This window comes from Anas acuta, chromosome 7 (genome assembly GCF_963932015.1).
Source record: "Anas acuta chromosome 7, bAnaAcu1.1, whole genome shotgun sequence".
In the NCBI taxonomy this organism is placed as follows: Eukaryota; Metazoa; Chordata; class Aves; order Anseriformes; family Anatidae; genus Anas; species Anas acuta.
The window spans coordinates 27720865-27737545 of record NC_088985.1 but is presented as its reverse complement, the minus strand read 5'-3'; the positions used below and the strand labels follow the sequence as shown (position 1 = coordinate 27737545).

Genomic DNA, 16681 nt, shown 5'->3' with positions numbered 1-16681 from the left:
GAGAGAGTCTCAGTGATTCAGGAAACCCATACATTTGCATGATACAGATGCACTCATATCACACCTAAGCATAAGAGCCTAGAGGGGAAAGAGTCTGTCACATATGGGCTTGAGACTTTGGTTTTCTCTCCCTGAGTTTGATCCGGTGCAAATGTGGAGCGGGGACAGGAAGGAGAAGCTGGAGAAGTCAGGCAAGACAGTCTGGAAAGGAAGTTCTGCTGAACACATGTGGAAAACACTTGTAGCCACTATTTCTGCTTTGTGTGACTTCTTTTACAAGCAGATCCCAAGTATGAAACATCTGACAACACCTTAGACTTTTTTTTTTCAAAGCCAAACATGCTTTTCTTCTCTCATTGAGACAACTCAGGGTGTGTCTGTCTTTGACCACTGTCTGTTATTTAGTCATACCCTGCCTGCTTTTTCCCTGTACAACAGTTAGTATCAGCATTAACAGCTAAGTCATTGCCTTCTCAGGTTTGGCTAACAGGGAAACACAACTGTAGCAAATCAGCACGAAAGTCCAACTTACCCAGTGTCCTGCTTCTCAAAGAGATGCAAGGAAGACACTTAGAGAATAGCCTAAAACCAGGGCAAGCACACAGTGATGCTTCCCGACACCTTGCCCTCAGCCTCTGAGGATTTACAGCTCAGAGACTAAGACGCACAAAAAGTATAAAAACCTAAGCTTTGACTTTGACAGGTTTTATTTGCCAAAGAGCTAGGAGACACAAACGGGTTAAGTCAGTGGCAAAGCTTGCCTTTCTGTTTCGAGGAGCCATGAGAATTTAGTGCAACCCTCAAAACTGTTGCAGCTGAACTTCAAAAGCAGCACATTTTTCTAATACTTCTAAATATCTTCACTGTAGTCCTTCCTTGATACACAGCTGCCACGATGCAATTTGCCTTACAAATCCCCTGACATCTGGTTCTCCATTTGCACGTCCATGGCTAAACCCACGGCTGAGGGGGAGGTCAGCAAAGCTCTGCCCTGGCTCCAAGGCACCCAGAACCCTGCAGGCTCCCGGCTGCACACTTTCCACAGGGCTCTTCTACCCCAGCCATCCAGAAACACTGAGAGACCCCTGGCCTGTGGGTGAGGTTGCAAAAGAAGGCATTTGATGTCAGGATATTCTTTAGAACAGCGCAGTAAGCTTCCAAGTGCAAAAATGTATTACGTTCTTTGTTGGTCGCCGAAGCACTGAGCTAAGTGGATGTCTTGCCTCCCAGATAAAGCCCCTTCCATTTCTGGATTTTGAAATGAATCAATAAAGAAAATGAGTCCAGCAGCCAGATGTCTGCTTTCATCTCGCTGCGCTGGAACTGGAATAATGCCCACCAAATCTCCACCAAAATACTTTCTTTGAAAGCTCTTTTGTTAACGGCTTTCCAACGGCAGGGAACGAAATGTAGCAAACGTGAAAATCTGATGCCACCTAACGGCCACTTGAACATTCAGCTTTCATGGCTGTCTTTGGCTTTGGGACTCGACCAAAATTTCAGAGTGCGAACTCTTGAATACGCATTGCTCCTGCAGATGCAGAAAGACAAAAGGAGTGATTAATTGCAAAGGGACTTTGGGAACTCACCCAAGGAAATGTCTTCTCTCCCTATCCTCAGAAAAATGGCCCCACAGAGCTCCCATCGCTGTGGATGTAGTAGCGTGTTTAGGGGATGAAATATCTACACGTGTATTTACCAGGGCTGGGCTGCACGGAGGGGAAACACAAGCTGTGGCCACATCTGCCCCCTGCTTCTCATCACTGCTGAAACTTTCCATGCCGAGCACTGGTCCAAGTGAAAACTGCCTGGCTGTGCTTGCAGGCACTGTCTGCACACAAAATTCAAAGCTAATGTAATCAAACACTTCCACAGAACAAACCTGTAGAAAAATACAAGTTGCCAGAACGTCAGGTGGAGAAATCTTCCCTTTTAGAAACTTCCACTGCTGCTGGCTTTGCAACAGAGTGGAAATTCTGGCAAAGGACTGAGCAACCTTTACATTAGCGATGTGCTTTTTACTATTCCCTTAAAAGCCTGTGCAAAATTCAGCTGATCTGCAGAAGCAGGAGCTTACACAGGCTCTGCAAGAGCCCCACCAGGAGCATGCATCCAGCCTTCCAGCGCCGTGCACACGCAACGCCCCCGGCCCGGCTGTCAGCTCTCTGAATGCCCTCATGTGATTGCCACGTGGCTTTTAATTACTGCTTTCCAATGAGTAATTGCCAATTTATGCTATGTGCTCAACACTGCACGATCACTCAGCTAGGAAGGCAGGAAAATACTGGTCAAAATGGGCTGGCAGCAGCCTTAACCGTGACTTATCCTGTCCTCTTGCATCACCTAAAGCCTGATCTAAAGTAAGATCTTACAACTTTTGCAGCAAATCAGACAAAATCTGTTTTGCCATGCAACACAGCTCCAGGACAGGTGAGTCTGTAAAAAGTCTGCAAGCAACCACCTGATGACAATACAGGTCTCCTTATCAACAAAGGAAGGGTAAAGATGCACAACTTACAATTCTTTGTTTTCCTTTGCAAGGTTCTTAGATGATGGCTTGCATGGAATTCCTCACGGCATACGTTTCTTCTCCATAGTGCTCTGACTTCCTTGGGTGAAGCATCCTAACAGCAATTATTATTACCTATTATTTTAATATTATTCTATAAGCAGGCTGCAGGCACTCCTAGAGACAAACAATAGTAAGAAATTGCTTGGATCTTGGATTAGATTTATTTAAAATGCTGAACCAAAAGTATCCTCCCACACAGGAAGACTGAGTTCATGAAATTGTCACCAGACTTGGAGGACTGGATTTTGACTTGTAAACAAACAAAAGGTTGATTTGTGGGAGGACAACGGAAATGAGCATTTCTCAAAAAGTCCTTAAAGATGTATCACAAAGTTGATAGAGAGATAAAAACACAACGCTTCAACTGCTGCTGCCTCAAACACTGAAGTATACGTACCGTATGCTGGCAGGGCAAGATACAGATGTCCTCAAACAGCTTTGAATGAAACCATCTCCCACAAAATACTTTGTTTTCATCAGGAAAATGAAAGAAGTGGTAATTTCCAGCAGCTATTTCCTTGCTCTGTACTTACATAGCACTTACACCACCCCAGCTCCACGTCGAGGCCATCGTGCTTAACCCCATGATGCAGAGCAAAGAGACAGATGAAGCAGAAGCTGGCTGCACCAGCATGACCGGGGTTCAAAATCCCTGCCTGATGATGCTGTGTCTTTTTTTTAAATATAATTATAATAATTATTATTTTTTATGATGGGCCTGTCCTTCTTCATTTCCAGGATCTAAGACAAGGAAAACTCTCTAGAAAGATCAGACTACCTTCTTGCACAACTTTCAGAATAAGCCCAAGAAAACCCATCTTCAGGATAAATTCTGTAGAAGCAGTGTGCATAATCAAGTCAGCTTTTTACAAGTAAAAGATGTGAAAGCCCTGTATAAACAAAAGGCAGCCATACAACATGCATCTATTTAAAATACTGTTTATTTGTGATTTAACATTAATTAGCATTACATCTATGAGCAATTTCAGATAACATTTATATATTTTCCACAGGACACAAGAGTTGGCTGGCTCATTCTTTATGCCAAAGCAAGTAAATAGAGGCATTAGCAAAAGGTGCAAATAGTTCACGGTTGCATTTTAAAAAATATTTATGCACATTGCATTCATTTAGATATATTTTTAAAAAAGTTATGAAAAGCGTAGTTCACAGGTTACTGTTTCTACATATGTTGTAATACAACACAAATAATGTAGAACATAAAAAAAAAAAAAGTAAGCAACTGAAAGTTTCCACTATGATTAAAAACACTGATTCCAGTATTTAGTGATAGCTAGAAAATTGTTTCCAGGATCCATTCCAACATTGCATTATCACACTTACACGGTCAAAGCTAACCAGCCCCCGAACATGCTATAATCAACATTTTTGCATGCCAAACCACTCTCCAGCCATATTTAACAATTATATATTGTATAGTATTTCAACTGGCAATTTGGGAATCACATGGATCTTTCAAATGTATGTCCTACTGCGATGACTGATTTACAGACAGTTTGACACAGTGAAGAAAACCCTATGTTAATTTCTATGCTTAGTTTGTATTTACAATACAGTAAAAGTAATAAAATGACAATATCAGTAAAAATGAGTAAGTGGCGGTACCACCCTTACCCATGGCACTAGGCTCTGATTTGCTCTGGGTTCATCCAAAGGACAACACAGACTCACGAGACCCTTTTACAATTCAAATGAAAGTAAGGAACAACAACAACAAAAAAGCGTTACACTCCACATGAATCCATACAAATTATTTAAAACTTCTAATATGGAAATGTCACTTTGCTGATTTAATAAAAATATCCCACAATCCATATCATATATTTAAAAAAAATAATCACCAAACTTTTACTTTCTTTGTCTCCTCCTATTTTCTTACTATTTCACTTTCCCTTTTAACAGTTTTGTTTCCTTCATTTGGTTATGTTAAGAGATTATTTTTCTTCATTCATTAGCAATACCATGAGGAAAAAAACCCAACACTAAGTTTTAAACATGAATCCAGTTCAATAATTTTGTATGTTTTTCTTTCTGATTTCTAACTCCCTGGATTCCTGAATTATACTTAAGTATATTCTAAACCAAGCATTCTTAAATACACTCTACTATTAAATGCTTGGTTCACATGCCTATAATACTTTTATACTGAATGGTATAGAAACATTTGAACATATAAAATCTTCTTTTTGTTTTGCCACTTAAACTAAATTATCAATGTTAAGTGTATAAAACCCCCCCTCCTTGAAAAATAAGGGTTCCCCCCCAACTGATAGAATAAAAAAGAAGTCTTCAAAAATTATAATTCACTAAAATGAAGTATTTGGCAAAGAAGTTATTGATGAATGGAATTCTTAGACATTTTGTATAATTCCAAATAAACTTTCTCTTACACAGTTCTTCCCCTAGTATTATGTGCCAGTGTATAGTATTTCTACATGATCTAATCTTAAAAAAAGATTTAAAGGTGTGCTGTTAATATGCACCCACTCAAACAGGGGTACAGAAACATAAAATATATGGTCATAAAATCACAATACAAAAATGCATGATCTGGTGGTTACCAATTGAGACAGCAGGTTTTTTTCTTTAAAAAAACCTCATGTGATCACTCTAAGTAACTTTATTAAAGACTTTACTGTACTGAAAATTTTAAGGTCTGCAAAATTCTCCAAGCAGAACTTGCTGCTGCATACTGCGATGGTATTTGATCTTGCTATGATGGTATTTGAGCACCTGACAGTGTAGTTCTACACAAAACTAATGAATGTTTCAAACCCTCATAGCAATTTTGGACTCAGTTATGTGAGAGATGAATTAATTTTCAGTTAACATGAAAGTCTTTTTTTTTTTTGGTGGCGGTGTTTTTTTGTTTTGTTTAAAGCAAAACCTCTTCCAGTTCCTTTTTGTTTAGGTTAAAAAGTCCAGTTACTGCACACCCCTAACACTACTCTGTTAATGGTCAACTTAAACGTTTAAAATGTGCAACATCTCCTCACAACAGAACTGCATTTATGCTTCTACTTTCTCCTTCTTTTTATTCTTTTTCAGGAAAGACGGGGTCCGGAATTTCTTCTTCTTCTTTGACGGGGATTTGGAAGGTGACCCTTCAGGGGACAGGGCCTCTTCTATCTTTTCAGAGCTTTTAATGGTAATCTCTACGCTCTCCACAGTACTACTAGTGGTTAACTGACTGACCCTCTTGCTGAGGTCTTCTTCCACATCATGTGCATCTTCCTTGCCGTTCACCACCACAACGGGTAGCTCCACAGATATTAGGTTGGCATTTTGGGTATAGAAATCTTCATGATTTTCTAAGAGAATGGAAAAATTTGCAATTATTTAGGTGCATTATCATGAAAACAAAGAAGCAAACAAAAGAACACAACCCCAAAGTTGAAACAAAGATGTGAGTCTGGATTGTGATCCAAAGAATGAAACCCAAAGTGCTTAGATGGGGACTTTTCTCCTTTATCCACATGCCTACTTGTTGTAAACAGACAAATACTTTGAAAACATAAGTAAAGGTTATTGGGCTGAAAATGCTAACCTCATCTCTGCCAGGTACATATACATCTCAAGCTGCCTACTTTACTCCAGAGACCGCTTTACAAAACTTCAGCAATTCCATACAGAAATCTTTGGAGCAATACTGTTCCCAAGTTCTTTCTTAGAGCTTTCTGGAAAACCCTTAGGCCAAAAATCTAATCTTAACACCAAAATGTACCATCTATTTCCTCCACCTTGTTAATATCTAAATGTCAATATTCCCCATGTTATTTTCTATTTGTGAGAATTAGGTATTTGAAAAAAATTGGAAAACCAGTCTACTGGATAGAGTCCCACCCAGACATTGGTAAAAAGAGGGCTCTTTTTTTCCCATCATTTGACTTCATGCAAATCTAAAGAACCCAACAAAAGAGCAGATGACTCAGCTTATCAGAGCCATTGGTATTTCAGAGAAACTACGTGGAATACCTTCTAATTTTTCTGGGATATTTTGCGGGGACTGAGTTTGTGACTGAATTTGTGACACAGATGAACCGTCATCTGAGAATAATTCCTGTTCAGCATCTGCAGGACAAGATTTTAATTAGTAGCCATGCAAAAGTAAAAATAAAGAATGTCAGTACTAGCGTTACAAGATTTACAGCTCTGCTAGCATTGTGCAGTTCATGCTGACAACATCAAGAAGTTGCAGTACACAGTTTAAACTCTGTAGAATTATGGATTTACACATTTCATCTGCTAACAATCATTATATATTAGTTCTTTAATAGAAAACACAAAGAGAGGGGGGAGGGTTGCATTCCAGGAGCATGCCCATGGTTTTATCTAGCTGTAACAGCAGAGCGTGTGACTTACAATAGGCTACCACACTATATCCTGAACACGGTATATAGCAAAGTTGTTTTATTACACAGTATTAGTGAACAAAAGTGCATAGTAAGTGCTATTGTTAAAAAAAAAAAATATATTAGTAATTCCATACAGAATAGCAGTACTGGTGAAAAGACATAAAAAGTGAAAGCAGATGAGTCTTACACATTGGGAGAATAAAGGAAAAATTAAAGAAGCCAAGATCAAACATCTCAGTAAACTTCTGGAAGTAATAAATTACAAATGTGAACTCAGAACCACTGGAATTTAAGGGTCAGAAAATGCAGAACCTATCGACAGCGCTGTACCAAATGTGAAGCATCACAGTGTATTTCATGTTCTCAGTGAGAGCTCAGCAGCTTTTTTTTTCTGTGAACTCTGATATCTGAACGGGTAAAAAAAGACCCTGGAGATCACAAAGATTTCTTCTACCTTACCGTATATTTCATAATTAAGTGGCAAAAATCACTTTTCAGAGAGTCAACTAGTCCCATATCATTTAGATAACTTAACCTTCTGCCCTTTGTCAAAGTTTTGTTACAGACTAGCTGCACAATCGTTATCCTTCCAGGTATTGAAAGCTCAGCTGGACATGGCCCTAAGCAATGTGACCCAAATTTGAAATTAATTTGGAGGAGGATGGTGGACTAAATGACCTTCACGGACTTGTGCAAGCTAACTTCTATTATTCTAAGAACCCAATGATTTCTAAGAAAAATGTCACTATGTTAAAGCATGTTTTTTTTTTTTCTCAATCCCACTGCTGTGCAAATCCTCCATTGCTTTAATTTCAGCATTTACCAAATTAAAAGCGAAAAATTAAGAAATAATTCCACTGCCTCAAGGAACAATTAAGCAAGTAGTTACATTTTTACAGTAGATTTTTGAACTAGGAATGAACTGATGATTGAAATGTAAACCTCAACATAAAACAAAACAAAACAAAACATGCACCACTGACCTTCCAACCCTTGTTGCTTGCGCTCAATTGTTTTCTTGTACTCTTCCAGTTCTTTTTCTGTGAGATGGCTGAATGGGTTGGGTGGTGCTGGTGGTGCGTGCTCATCATCTTCAAATTGCATTGGCTGGAAAAGAGAAAATCACAAAAATGAACGCTTGAGAAGCAAGGGACATGTACGTGGCTAATAGTTTGGTGACACCAGACCTGCAGAGAGACAGACAGACACATCCACACTAAAACTACCCCATTGGATAGACATTTATGTAGAAATAAGTACCAACTACAGAGCTATAACTCACCATTCTTTTACAGTGTCACAATCACATTATTTGAGGTGGGGTGTTATTTTTGTGTGTGGTTTTTCATTTGGTCTTTTTTTGTATGAAGTATGATAGCTTCAAAGGAGAGACATCTCTCAAAAGCTTATAGCTCAGGGACCAAGATATTCTTCTGATAAGTTTCTTCAGAGAAGTGAAAATAATTTAACAACAGAGATTCAACTATAATGCATGATGTTCCCCCTCCCTTTTTTATTTTTTTATTAAATAATGCCATTAAAACATTTAGTTATAATGAAGTATTTAGAAAGAAAATGACCCAAAGTGAAGTTTGAAGGAAAGTAAAGTGAAAAATATATATATATATTTAAATCAGTGAATTAGTCCTACTCACTGGACTTGGCTTTTTATCCACAACGATCCCAGCAAGCAGCTGAGACTGCGGTCCTGCTGTCTTTAGGTCGTATCGGTTTTGTTCCCGAATCTATACATAAAGAAAGTAAACTGGGTTAGAAGCAGTTATTTATGTGTTTGTTAATTTTAACCAAATGCTACGTCCATCAACTTTGTAAAACCAATAATACAGGCAGTAGTGTGTGGCCAGAGGAACAAATTGTATGTTGGCGCACTAAAAAACAAGATGTTCCTTTCCTCTCTTGAAGGCACTGCGTATATTGTTTAGCTCTTCAGGTACCACTGAAGATCCACCTTACCCCCGGCTTCTGTGCTTCAAGTGAGCTAGTATTTAGAAATAAACTCCAAAGAATAGTACGCTATTGAATCTGTCTTCTATCTGAATCTGTATGCTATCTGAATCTGTCCTCTCCATCCCCAAAATGCATATCACATGCTAAGCTCTAAAAAAGTTCTCTGTGGTCAGAAAGGAAGGCAAAACTTTTATTTATGAGCAAAATTCACTGTTTTCCCCAAAACAACGATCCTAGCACATTGTCAGTGCTTAAGAGACTGACAGATCAGATCTAAACAAAAAATAGATCAGATAAAAACATTGTACAGCAGAAAAATAGGAGCCAACTACCTAAGGAGACAGTGACTTGCACAAATTTGAAAATCATTGTCTGGGACTTGCAGTATAAATCTCTAGATGATTAGAGGGTGCCTCGCCCGCTCTAAGGAAGGGAGTTGCTCCTTCTGACTCCAGTTCAATCCCCACAGACACTGATACGGTGCTTTCCAAGAAATAAAAGATTCTGTAATCAAATGGAAAGTGTCCCAAATATCTGTTCGTACAGTAATGTCCAGGGTGGAGTGTTTGGTCAGTCTGACAGTCAGCGCCTTATGTGCTGGAAGGGAAAAGCACTGAGACATTTGTGTTTACAGAGAGTTTTTTTTCCATTGCCATTACAGAGTGGACTAGGACAGAGAGACTCCAGCTCAATAAACACCAGGAGAATTAGCACAGAGCAGAACCCATCCGAACTGACTGAATTATGGTTCACCTGATGCACGACAATTTGGTTCATGCTGACACCTAATTATCCACTAAATACAATGCTAAATAGCAGGGCACTACCATTTCCAATCTTCCATTTCCAGAGTTAATGCTCATCATTCAAACTATTGCATTCAGAATGTACAAATGTTGCTTATATGTCTCTACAGAATTCATGTATATCAAGTGTTTAAATACATGTTTTTATAGTGCTTTCTGATGCCACAATCACACAAACTTCCTAGTAAAATCAGAACAATTAAAAATTTTACGTTACTTAACATATAATTATACTTGGAAATGTTACAGTTTTATTCTTTTCACATCTTTTACCTTATTTCTCTTTTCCAGCACTTCACTGGGGTTTGTATTTAAAGGAACAAACTGGTTTGGATCTTCAATTTTGATTGGCGTTCCTCCACTAGTTTTCGAAGATTCATCAGCTTTCATCCACTTAAAGGAAAAAAAATATGCTAAAAATCAGCGTGATGGAGAGGGACAACTCTCAGCTCTGACTTATGGCTAAAGAACAGAGATAAGGAAAATCCTTCCTGACTCTATTCTCTATTCCACATGACATCCACAAATATCCCAAGTCCTTGCAAGTTATTCTGCTTCCCCAAAGGGATTTGAACATGTACCATCAAGATTACTTCCAGTAAACACCAAAATTTACTCTTGCAAAACATACTACTATGTGCTAATGAAGTCACGTTTAGGAAGTGTCATGCTTCCTAGCGACTGGCACACAGATCTGTAAGCTCCAGAGCCTGTCCTCTCTCATTCATTCAGTCAACTTCCACCTTTGCTAACTGCACATTTTGTCTGGAGCCTTCTTCCTTTGTAGAAAGGTTTTACATTTGTTGCTGAGGATATTTCTCCCAAACTTAAGTGCAGAAGCCTGCTGGCCTGCCAGCAGGAGGAGCTGATGCTTTGACGGTTGCATTGTGCATCTGGGAGTAGCCCAACAGCAAATAACGTGCTCCACACACACATTGCCACCACTCCCCAGGCTGGAAACACAGAGGAAGCAGGAGGAAAAGTCTTGTTCATGTCTTGATCATCTTTAGACATAGTAACCAGACTCTTCAGAGTCCCCTCCCACTTTTTTTTTTTTTTCCCTCTCTCCTTCAATTCACAGAGGTGAATTAGAATCACAGAACAGTTTGGGTTGGTTGGGACCTTAAAGATCGTCTAATGCCAACCCCCTGCCATGGGCAGGGACACCTCCCACCAGACCATGTTGCTCAATTAGAATTAGAACTTGTAGATATGAGAGTAGCCCACATGTGATTTAAAACCTTACTATATTTGGCCAATAATTAATAGCACAAAAGGGAATTGGAGGAACTGGTTATTAAGGGAAAATAATCGTTACGTTTTAACATGAACCGTTGCTCTTCCAAACAACGGCAAGGCCCAAAACACTTGGAGCCCTCAACATTGGTGTCATTAAACCTTCCACAAATCTATTTCTGCCTGCTTGATTAACTGATTTGCTAATCCTGTTAAAGATGTCTTCAAAAAAGCTATGTGTAGTTTGCTTTCTCTCAAGCAGCATAAAAACAAAGCAACTACTCGAAGCATCGGCCTACCGTGATCTTGGTCCTGGGACTGGCTTCTCCATTCCAGGATTCCTCAGGCACATTCACTTTCAAGTACGTGTTGGGGGAGTTCAGCCACCTTGTCTTCTCCCTCTGTTGCTTCTGCGCCAGGAACTTCAGTGGGGACAGTGGGACTGCATCATCTTCAAAGGAAAAGGCAGTCACAGTGGCTGGGATCTCAACATCACTCTTGTGTCTGGGTTTTTCCCTGACTAATGGTTGCCTGTAGGCATAGCCAGTTCTGTATCCCTATGGAGAATGAAAAAGAGAAAATGATTATAAAGAAAAAAAGTCAGAAAAAAACAACTGAAGTAGTCATGAACTTTTTGTGCTGCTCTGTATGCACTGAATAGGCTCACTGAGCTTTTCAGAGAAGTGGCTAGTGGTGTTCGCCGTAATTCATTCCTACTGTTCTTCTGACATTCAGAAGACCCACAAACTACCCTGCAGGTAGGCAGCTGAACAGGTCCCCCATTCACACTTCACCTTCCTGCTGCCTTTGTGAATACACAGCTACTGGGTGACCTTCCTGCTCAGGCTGTGACTTGGTTGAATATCTTCTTGAAGTCCTCCTATCTTGCACAGTGACAATTCTAGCTCATCACACTCTCCCATTTCTCCCTCTATTTGTATTAAAAGGCTGTTCCAGAATTCATAGTGTAGTGAACAGACATTTCAAATAATCAGTCTTATTTCCTAATATTAGAATTATTAACAAAAACAGAGGAAATATTCTACATCTATTTAATAGGGTGGCATTTAAAACATTTTCACTAGTAGGCCACTATAAAGAGCAAACGCTTGTGAGATGGGTTGGATAAAGTTTAAGATCAACAGATTATAAACTCTTATCAGGGCAGGATACTACTTTCAGTACACTGACATAGTAAGAACTAAATCAAGCAGAAGAGATCTAATATACAATAAGAAGTCATTCTGCCTTCATTTTCAAGCTCACAAAAATGGCCAGAAAGAAACATTTGTGGTACAGAAGCTGACCCTACACTCAGCAGCTTACGAAGGCTGCATGGACAATGCCCCACGTGCGTGCTCACCAGGTTGTCCAGCATCCGCATGAGTGCTTCAAACTCCTGTTCCCCAACTTTCCATTTCTGTTGTGAAGCCATATTAACTCCACCTCCTCCAGCTGCTGCCACAGCATGTGTGGAAGGCTTGAACTTCTGCAGATCCAGTAGTAGGAGATTGTCTATCCCACCTGCTCCAGCTAATGCGTGCACCTAAAGACATCAATGAACGTTATTTTGTTTGTGGAAGTGCTTTTGGAGTCACTCCTTTTCTGGATGCACTGGAGAAACTCATATATAAGCTGCAACTATTTCTCATGCTAGTTTTCTTCTGTGCAAAAATGTATTAAAATATAAAGCGATTCTTACCGAAAGGATGATGGTGTCTACTGGTAATTGCACTCCAAAAGGAGCGGACAAAAACACTAACTCTCAGAGTACCCTAAAAAGGTCTTTTTGCATTACAACACTAAATATTTTCAATTTTAATATAAGTTTTAAAATGAATGAGTAGTTGAATTCAAAATGAATGGCAGGGTGAGGGAGGAGAGACTGCCATCTGCACCTCCCCTCCAAACACATACTTGGGAATGTGCTGGGGAACACGTAAGAGCAAAGTGATGATGTTTCTGGGGATAGGCTTCTGTGAAAGGCGAGGACACCTCAGTGGTTTCTCCCCACAGATTACAAATAATGCCCGGATGGCCAACACGACAGCTAAAGTTAGACAATAGGGAAAAACTGATCTGGGGATTCAAATTATTTTTAAACATGCAACCCTGTACCTGCACTCTAAAGACCTTTTGTTTATCGGGTTCTACAGTTCTTTGTGATCACAGGGAGAAGTTTCCTCCCTTGACACAACATTCAGCTGTGATAAATGGGCTGGATACTGAGCTATCTTGAGTCACACCTTTTGCAAGACTAAATACAAATATATTCTCTCTCACCTGTGTTTCACAAGCCAGTTGCACATTAAAAATATAGTGGAATGCTTCTTCCAGTGTCTCTCCTAGTGCTACCACACCATGGTTTCTCAAGACTAATACCTAGTAAATGAAGACACTAATGTTAAATGGTAGAAACTGGCACAGAACATGAAAATTGCCTTTGGAAAGCGTGAATGAGGCTGAATACCTTGCAACTGGGTCCAAGAACTTTCTGAAGCTGAATTCTCTCTTCCTGTTCATCAAGAGATCCCTGATAATTGTAATAAGCAACATCTCCCAGAATCAGAGCCTCTTGAGATATTGGAAGGATGCCGCACTTCATAGATGAAACCTGTTTCATAAAAATGAAGTAATGATAATTAGGAGAAAAAAAAAAAAACAACTCTTAAAACACACCTTAACCACCCAAGTCTTTGCAGGTTGTATGATATATCTTTGCCAGAAAAAACACTCTCCATAACAAGAGAGTTGAGAAATAATACCTCTGTGTTTTTAACTGCTCTAACTTGCAACAGAGTGAGAAAGCTGCTGCTACACAATCTAGGGACAGGTCGATTATAGGAAAAGACAAGTTATCTCAAGTTAGTTTTTGTAAATGTTATCCTCCTTTAATTTTCAACATAAGGCTCCCACTAGATATTTCATTCCCTTGTTTATAGTTTCAAAAAGCTAACAGGAGAGAACTTAGCCATTACCTTTTTTTTGGTCTGTAGTCAAGGAAGGCTTATATATGCATATAAAGTAAATAGATACATTTCATATTATTGTATTTCAAAGCATTTTTTTCAAGTCTCCTTATGTTTTAGCATTGCTGTACAAACCATTTTTGATGTATTTTAACTATGATACTTCTGTAGTAGGGTAAATCCAAACCGAGCATAACTAATAATTAAGCCATTTAAAAATGCAGTTGCAGAATGTAAATGATGATGCATACAGCACGTTGTACGGTCTGAGATGCTATAAATAAACCCTGAGTAAACTCTGTATTTTGTAACCTCCTCAACCTGAGCACCATCATGTCTGTACATCAGCTTATTCTTATTCATTTCACCGTAGTGCCTCAGCCCTCTTACTCTGCTGATTTCATGACCTTTCAGAATCAGCTTTTAAAAAAATTAAATTTAAAATAAAAACAGAAAAAGCAGCATAGAGCCAATGTTACAAACAAAAATAAAACCTCCATGAGTAGTGATTCAGCTACAGAAAGGTGATCCAAGTTCATAAGGTAAACCTGTTTTCTTTTACTCCATGCTAGAAGGAGGAAGACTTACAGCTGCTGTTGCAGGGGTGTGTATGTGTATTATACACCTGACATCGGGGCGCGTGGAGTAGATGGCCACATGTGGACTGAATCCTGCCGAGTCAATACTTAGAGTTGTGCTCCCCTGGTCAACTACATCTCCTAGGATGTTTACCTTAACCTGGAAAAGTCAAGCAAAGGAATAATATTTAAGAAGTCCGTGACAACCACAATTATTTGAGAACTGCCCTCTCCTTCTCACTTGGTCCTCATATACTCAGGGCTCAGATCATGAGAAAAAAAGGAGAGCAGCCATCAGTTTGTGCGTCATTAAACCACTCTACCATCCAAGACACTAATAGCATTTGATAGCATTTACTTCTCCTAACGTGGAAGAAGTAAAAGACAAGAACCCAATATATCATATCATTCACTCTTCTTTGTCTACCTGACCTTTCATTTAAAAGAAAGTCTCAGCAACTTAAAAACTGGAATCACAACTGGAACAGAAAACAGCTATGTGAAAGAAAAGATTTTGTTCAACCTGTAAATATATTTCGCATGTTTATGGAAGCATCTTCCAACCACGCAAGAAAGGAGAAAAGACACCTTCAGTATTTTCCCATAAATGACATACAAATACAAACCACTACTAACGACTTTCTATAAGTGAGGCATTCTCATTTCTGGCAGTTTAAAATTAATTTTATTAAGATTTCCTGATTTTGCATTTGAAGAAACTTCAGGCTCTGAGAAATGTCCAATAAGAAAATTAAATGCATAGGGAATTTTCAAATTTGTAGTAACATTAGAATAATAGCACATCAGGTCATCTTCTCACATTTTAATTTTGGTTCTGTGTTTGCTGGTGCAATGCTATCGATCTTGATCTGCTGCCCTTTTCCAACTGGAGACAGTTTCTTTACAGATACGTACTGACATGAAGAACATATGGCAGGTTCTGCAGCACAAGATGTGTGATTTAGCAGCTACCAGTTCCTAAATGCCAACCTGTAGCTTTACCCAGCTCCTTTGTTAAGCCCAGGGAAGATTATTCAATTTATTTTCCCACTTATAAACACAGGAGCTGATTCTACTAACACTACTCCTACAGAGTGATTTCCCCTGCATTATCATATTGTCAAGTTATAAAAGGTTGCTGCTGAGGCAATTTGGTTAGCTTCAGGAGACAGAACAAAACTCTGCTACTCTACACTGAGGCTGGAGACAAAGCAACACAAGGTAAAGCTAAACCCAAAATGAAATGCTAAGTATTAAGGATGCTACTATCTAAACAGTTAATCAGCTTTGCATCTGGTGGGTAAACAATAAAACAAACAAACAAACCCAACAAACAGCATTATTATAGTTCAGGTCCATTTTAGCAGCCACAAAAGTATTTTAGAAAACAGGTTGAGCCTTGGTGGTTATTACTGCAGGTGAATTACATACCAAATTGGAAGCTGAAGCTTCAGAAAAGGACAGACCTCTCGGAATGATTAGAATATGGTCATGTTCTTTGCTTACTCTGACCTGCAATGGAGGAAAAAGACAAATGGATTACTGACATATTTCTGAATTTATATTATTGGGGGGGGAAATTAATTTGACTGAATAGCTGAGATCCCAAATAAAAATTCTTATTCTCTGAAATACTTACTGTGATATAGGCATTTGGCAAATGTGCCCACCCAAACAAGTCAGCCAATCTGTATAAACTGGCTAACTTGCAACGAGTAAGTTTTTCTCCCTTAACAAACAAGGAGGTATCTATTCCAGGTAGATCATTGATAGGGGTAACCATCCCATGGCCTGAAAAACAAACAGATGAAGATGGTGGCACGTCAGGTATCTTCTAGCTATGGCATGATCTTTCAGAAGCAGTATATTTAAATTGTCATTATAGCAATAACAGCAATTATTAGACTGGACCTGTATTCCAGGGATTTCTAAGGTCTTTACTGAAACCTCTGTTACTTTAGGAGAGTAGAAACCACACCCCAAAATTAAGCCTCTGAAGAGATGTCTCAGTCAGAGCCCTTTAAGTTAGTCCTAATGAAGGAATTAGGATTAGTGCAAGAGTTGTCAGACTGCTAGATCATCTCTTAACAGAGAAGGCATAAAAATTAATTACTTTATTTGACTTGTGATTGCACAAACATCTCGTGAAGGCCATCATCTCCCTTTTGCGAGAGCA

At 39.1% G+C, this 16681-nt stretch overlaps 1 protein-coding gene across 6 annotated transcripts in view; it reads right to left on the bottom strand.

The window, feature by feature from the left end:
• Positions 1–3495: 3495 nt before the first annotated feature.
• ADD3 (adducin 3) overlaps positions 3496–16681 on the bottom strand; it is a 97752-nt gene continuing 84566 nt past the window's right edge. For 5 of the 6 annotated variants that reach the window (XM_068688495.1, XM_068688493.1, XM_068688494.1 and 2 more), the window contains 12 exons: positions 16145–16296; positions 15937–16017; positions 14516–14665; positions 13429–13572; positions 13242–13340; positions 12322–12504; positions 11258–11515; positions 9996–10115; positions 8604–8693; positions 7932–8055; positions 6569–6664; positions 3496–5904 (listed from right to left, as the gene is read on the bottom strand). In XM_068688495.1, the coding sequence (XP_068544596.1) occupies positions 5603–5904; positions 6569–6664; positions 7932–8055; positions 8604–8693; positions 9996–10115; positions 11258–11515; positions 12322–12504; positions 13242–13340; positions 13429–13572; positions 14516–14665; positions 15937–16017; positions 16145–16296 (1799 nt within the window). In that variant the 3' untranslated portion in view covers positions 3496–5602. The remainder of the gene's footprint in view (positions 5905–6568; positions 6665–7931; positions 8056–8603; positions 8694–9995; positions 10116–11257; positions 11516–12321; positions 12505–13241; positions 13341–13428; positions 13573–14515; positions 14666–15936; positions 16018–16144; positions 16297–16681) is intronic. The other variant, XM_068688498.1, reaches the window with a different exon arrangement.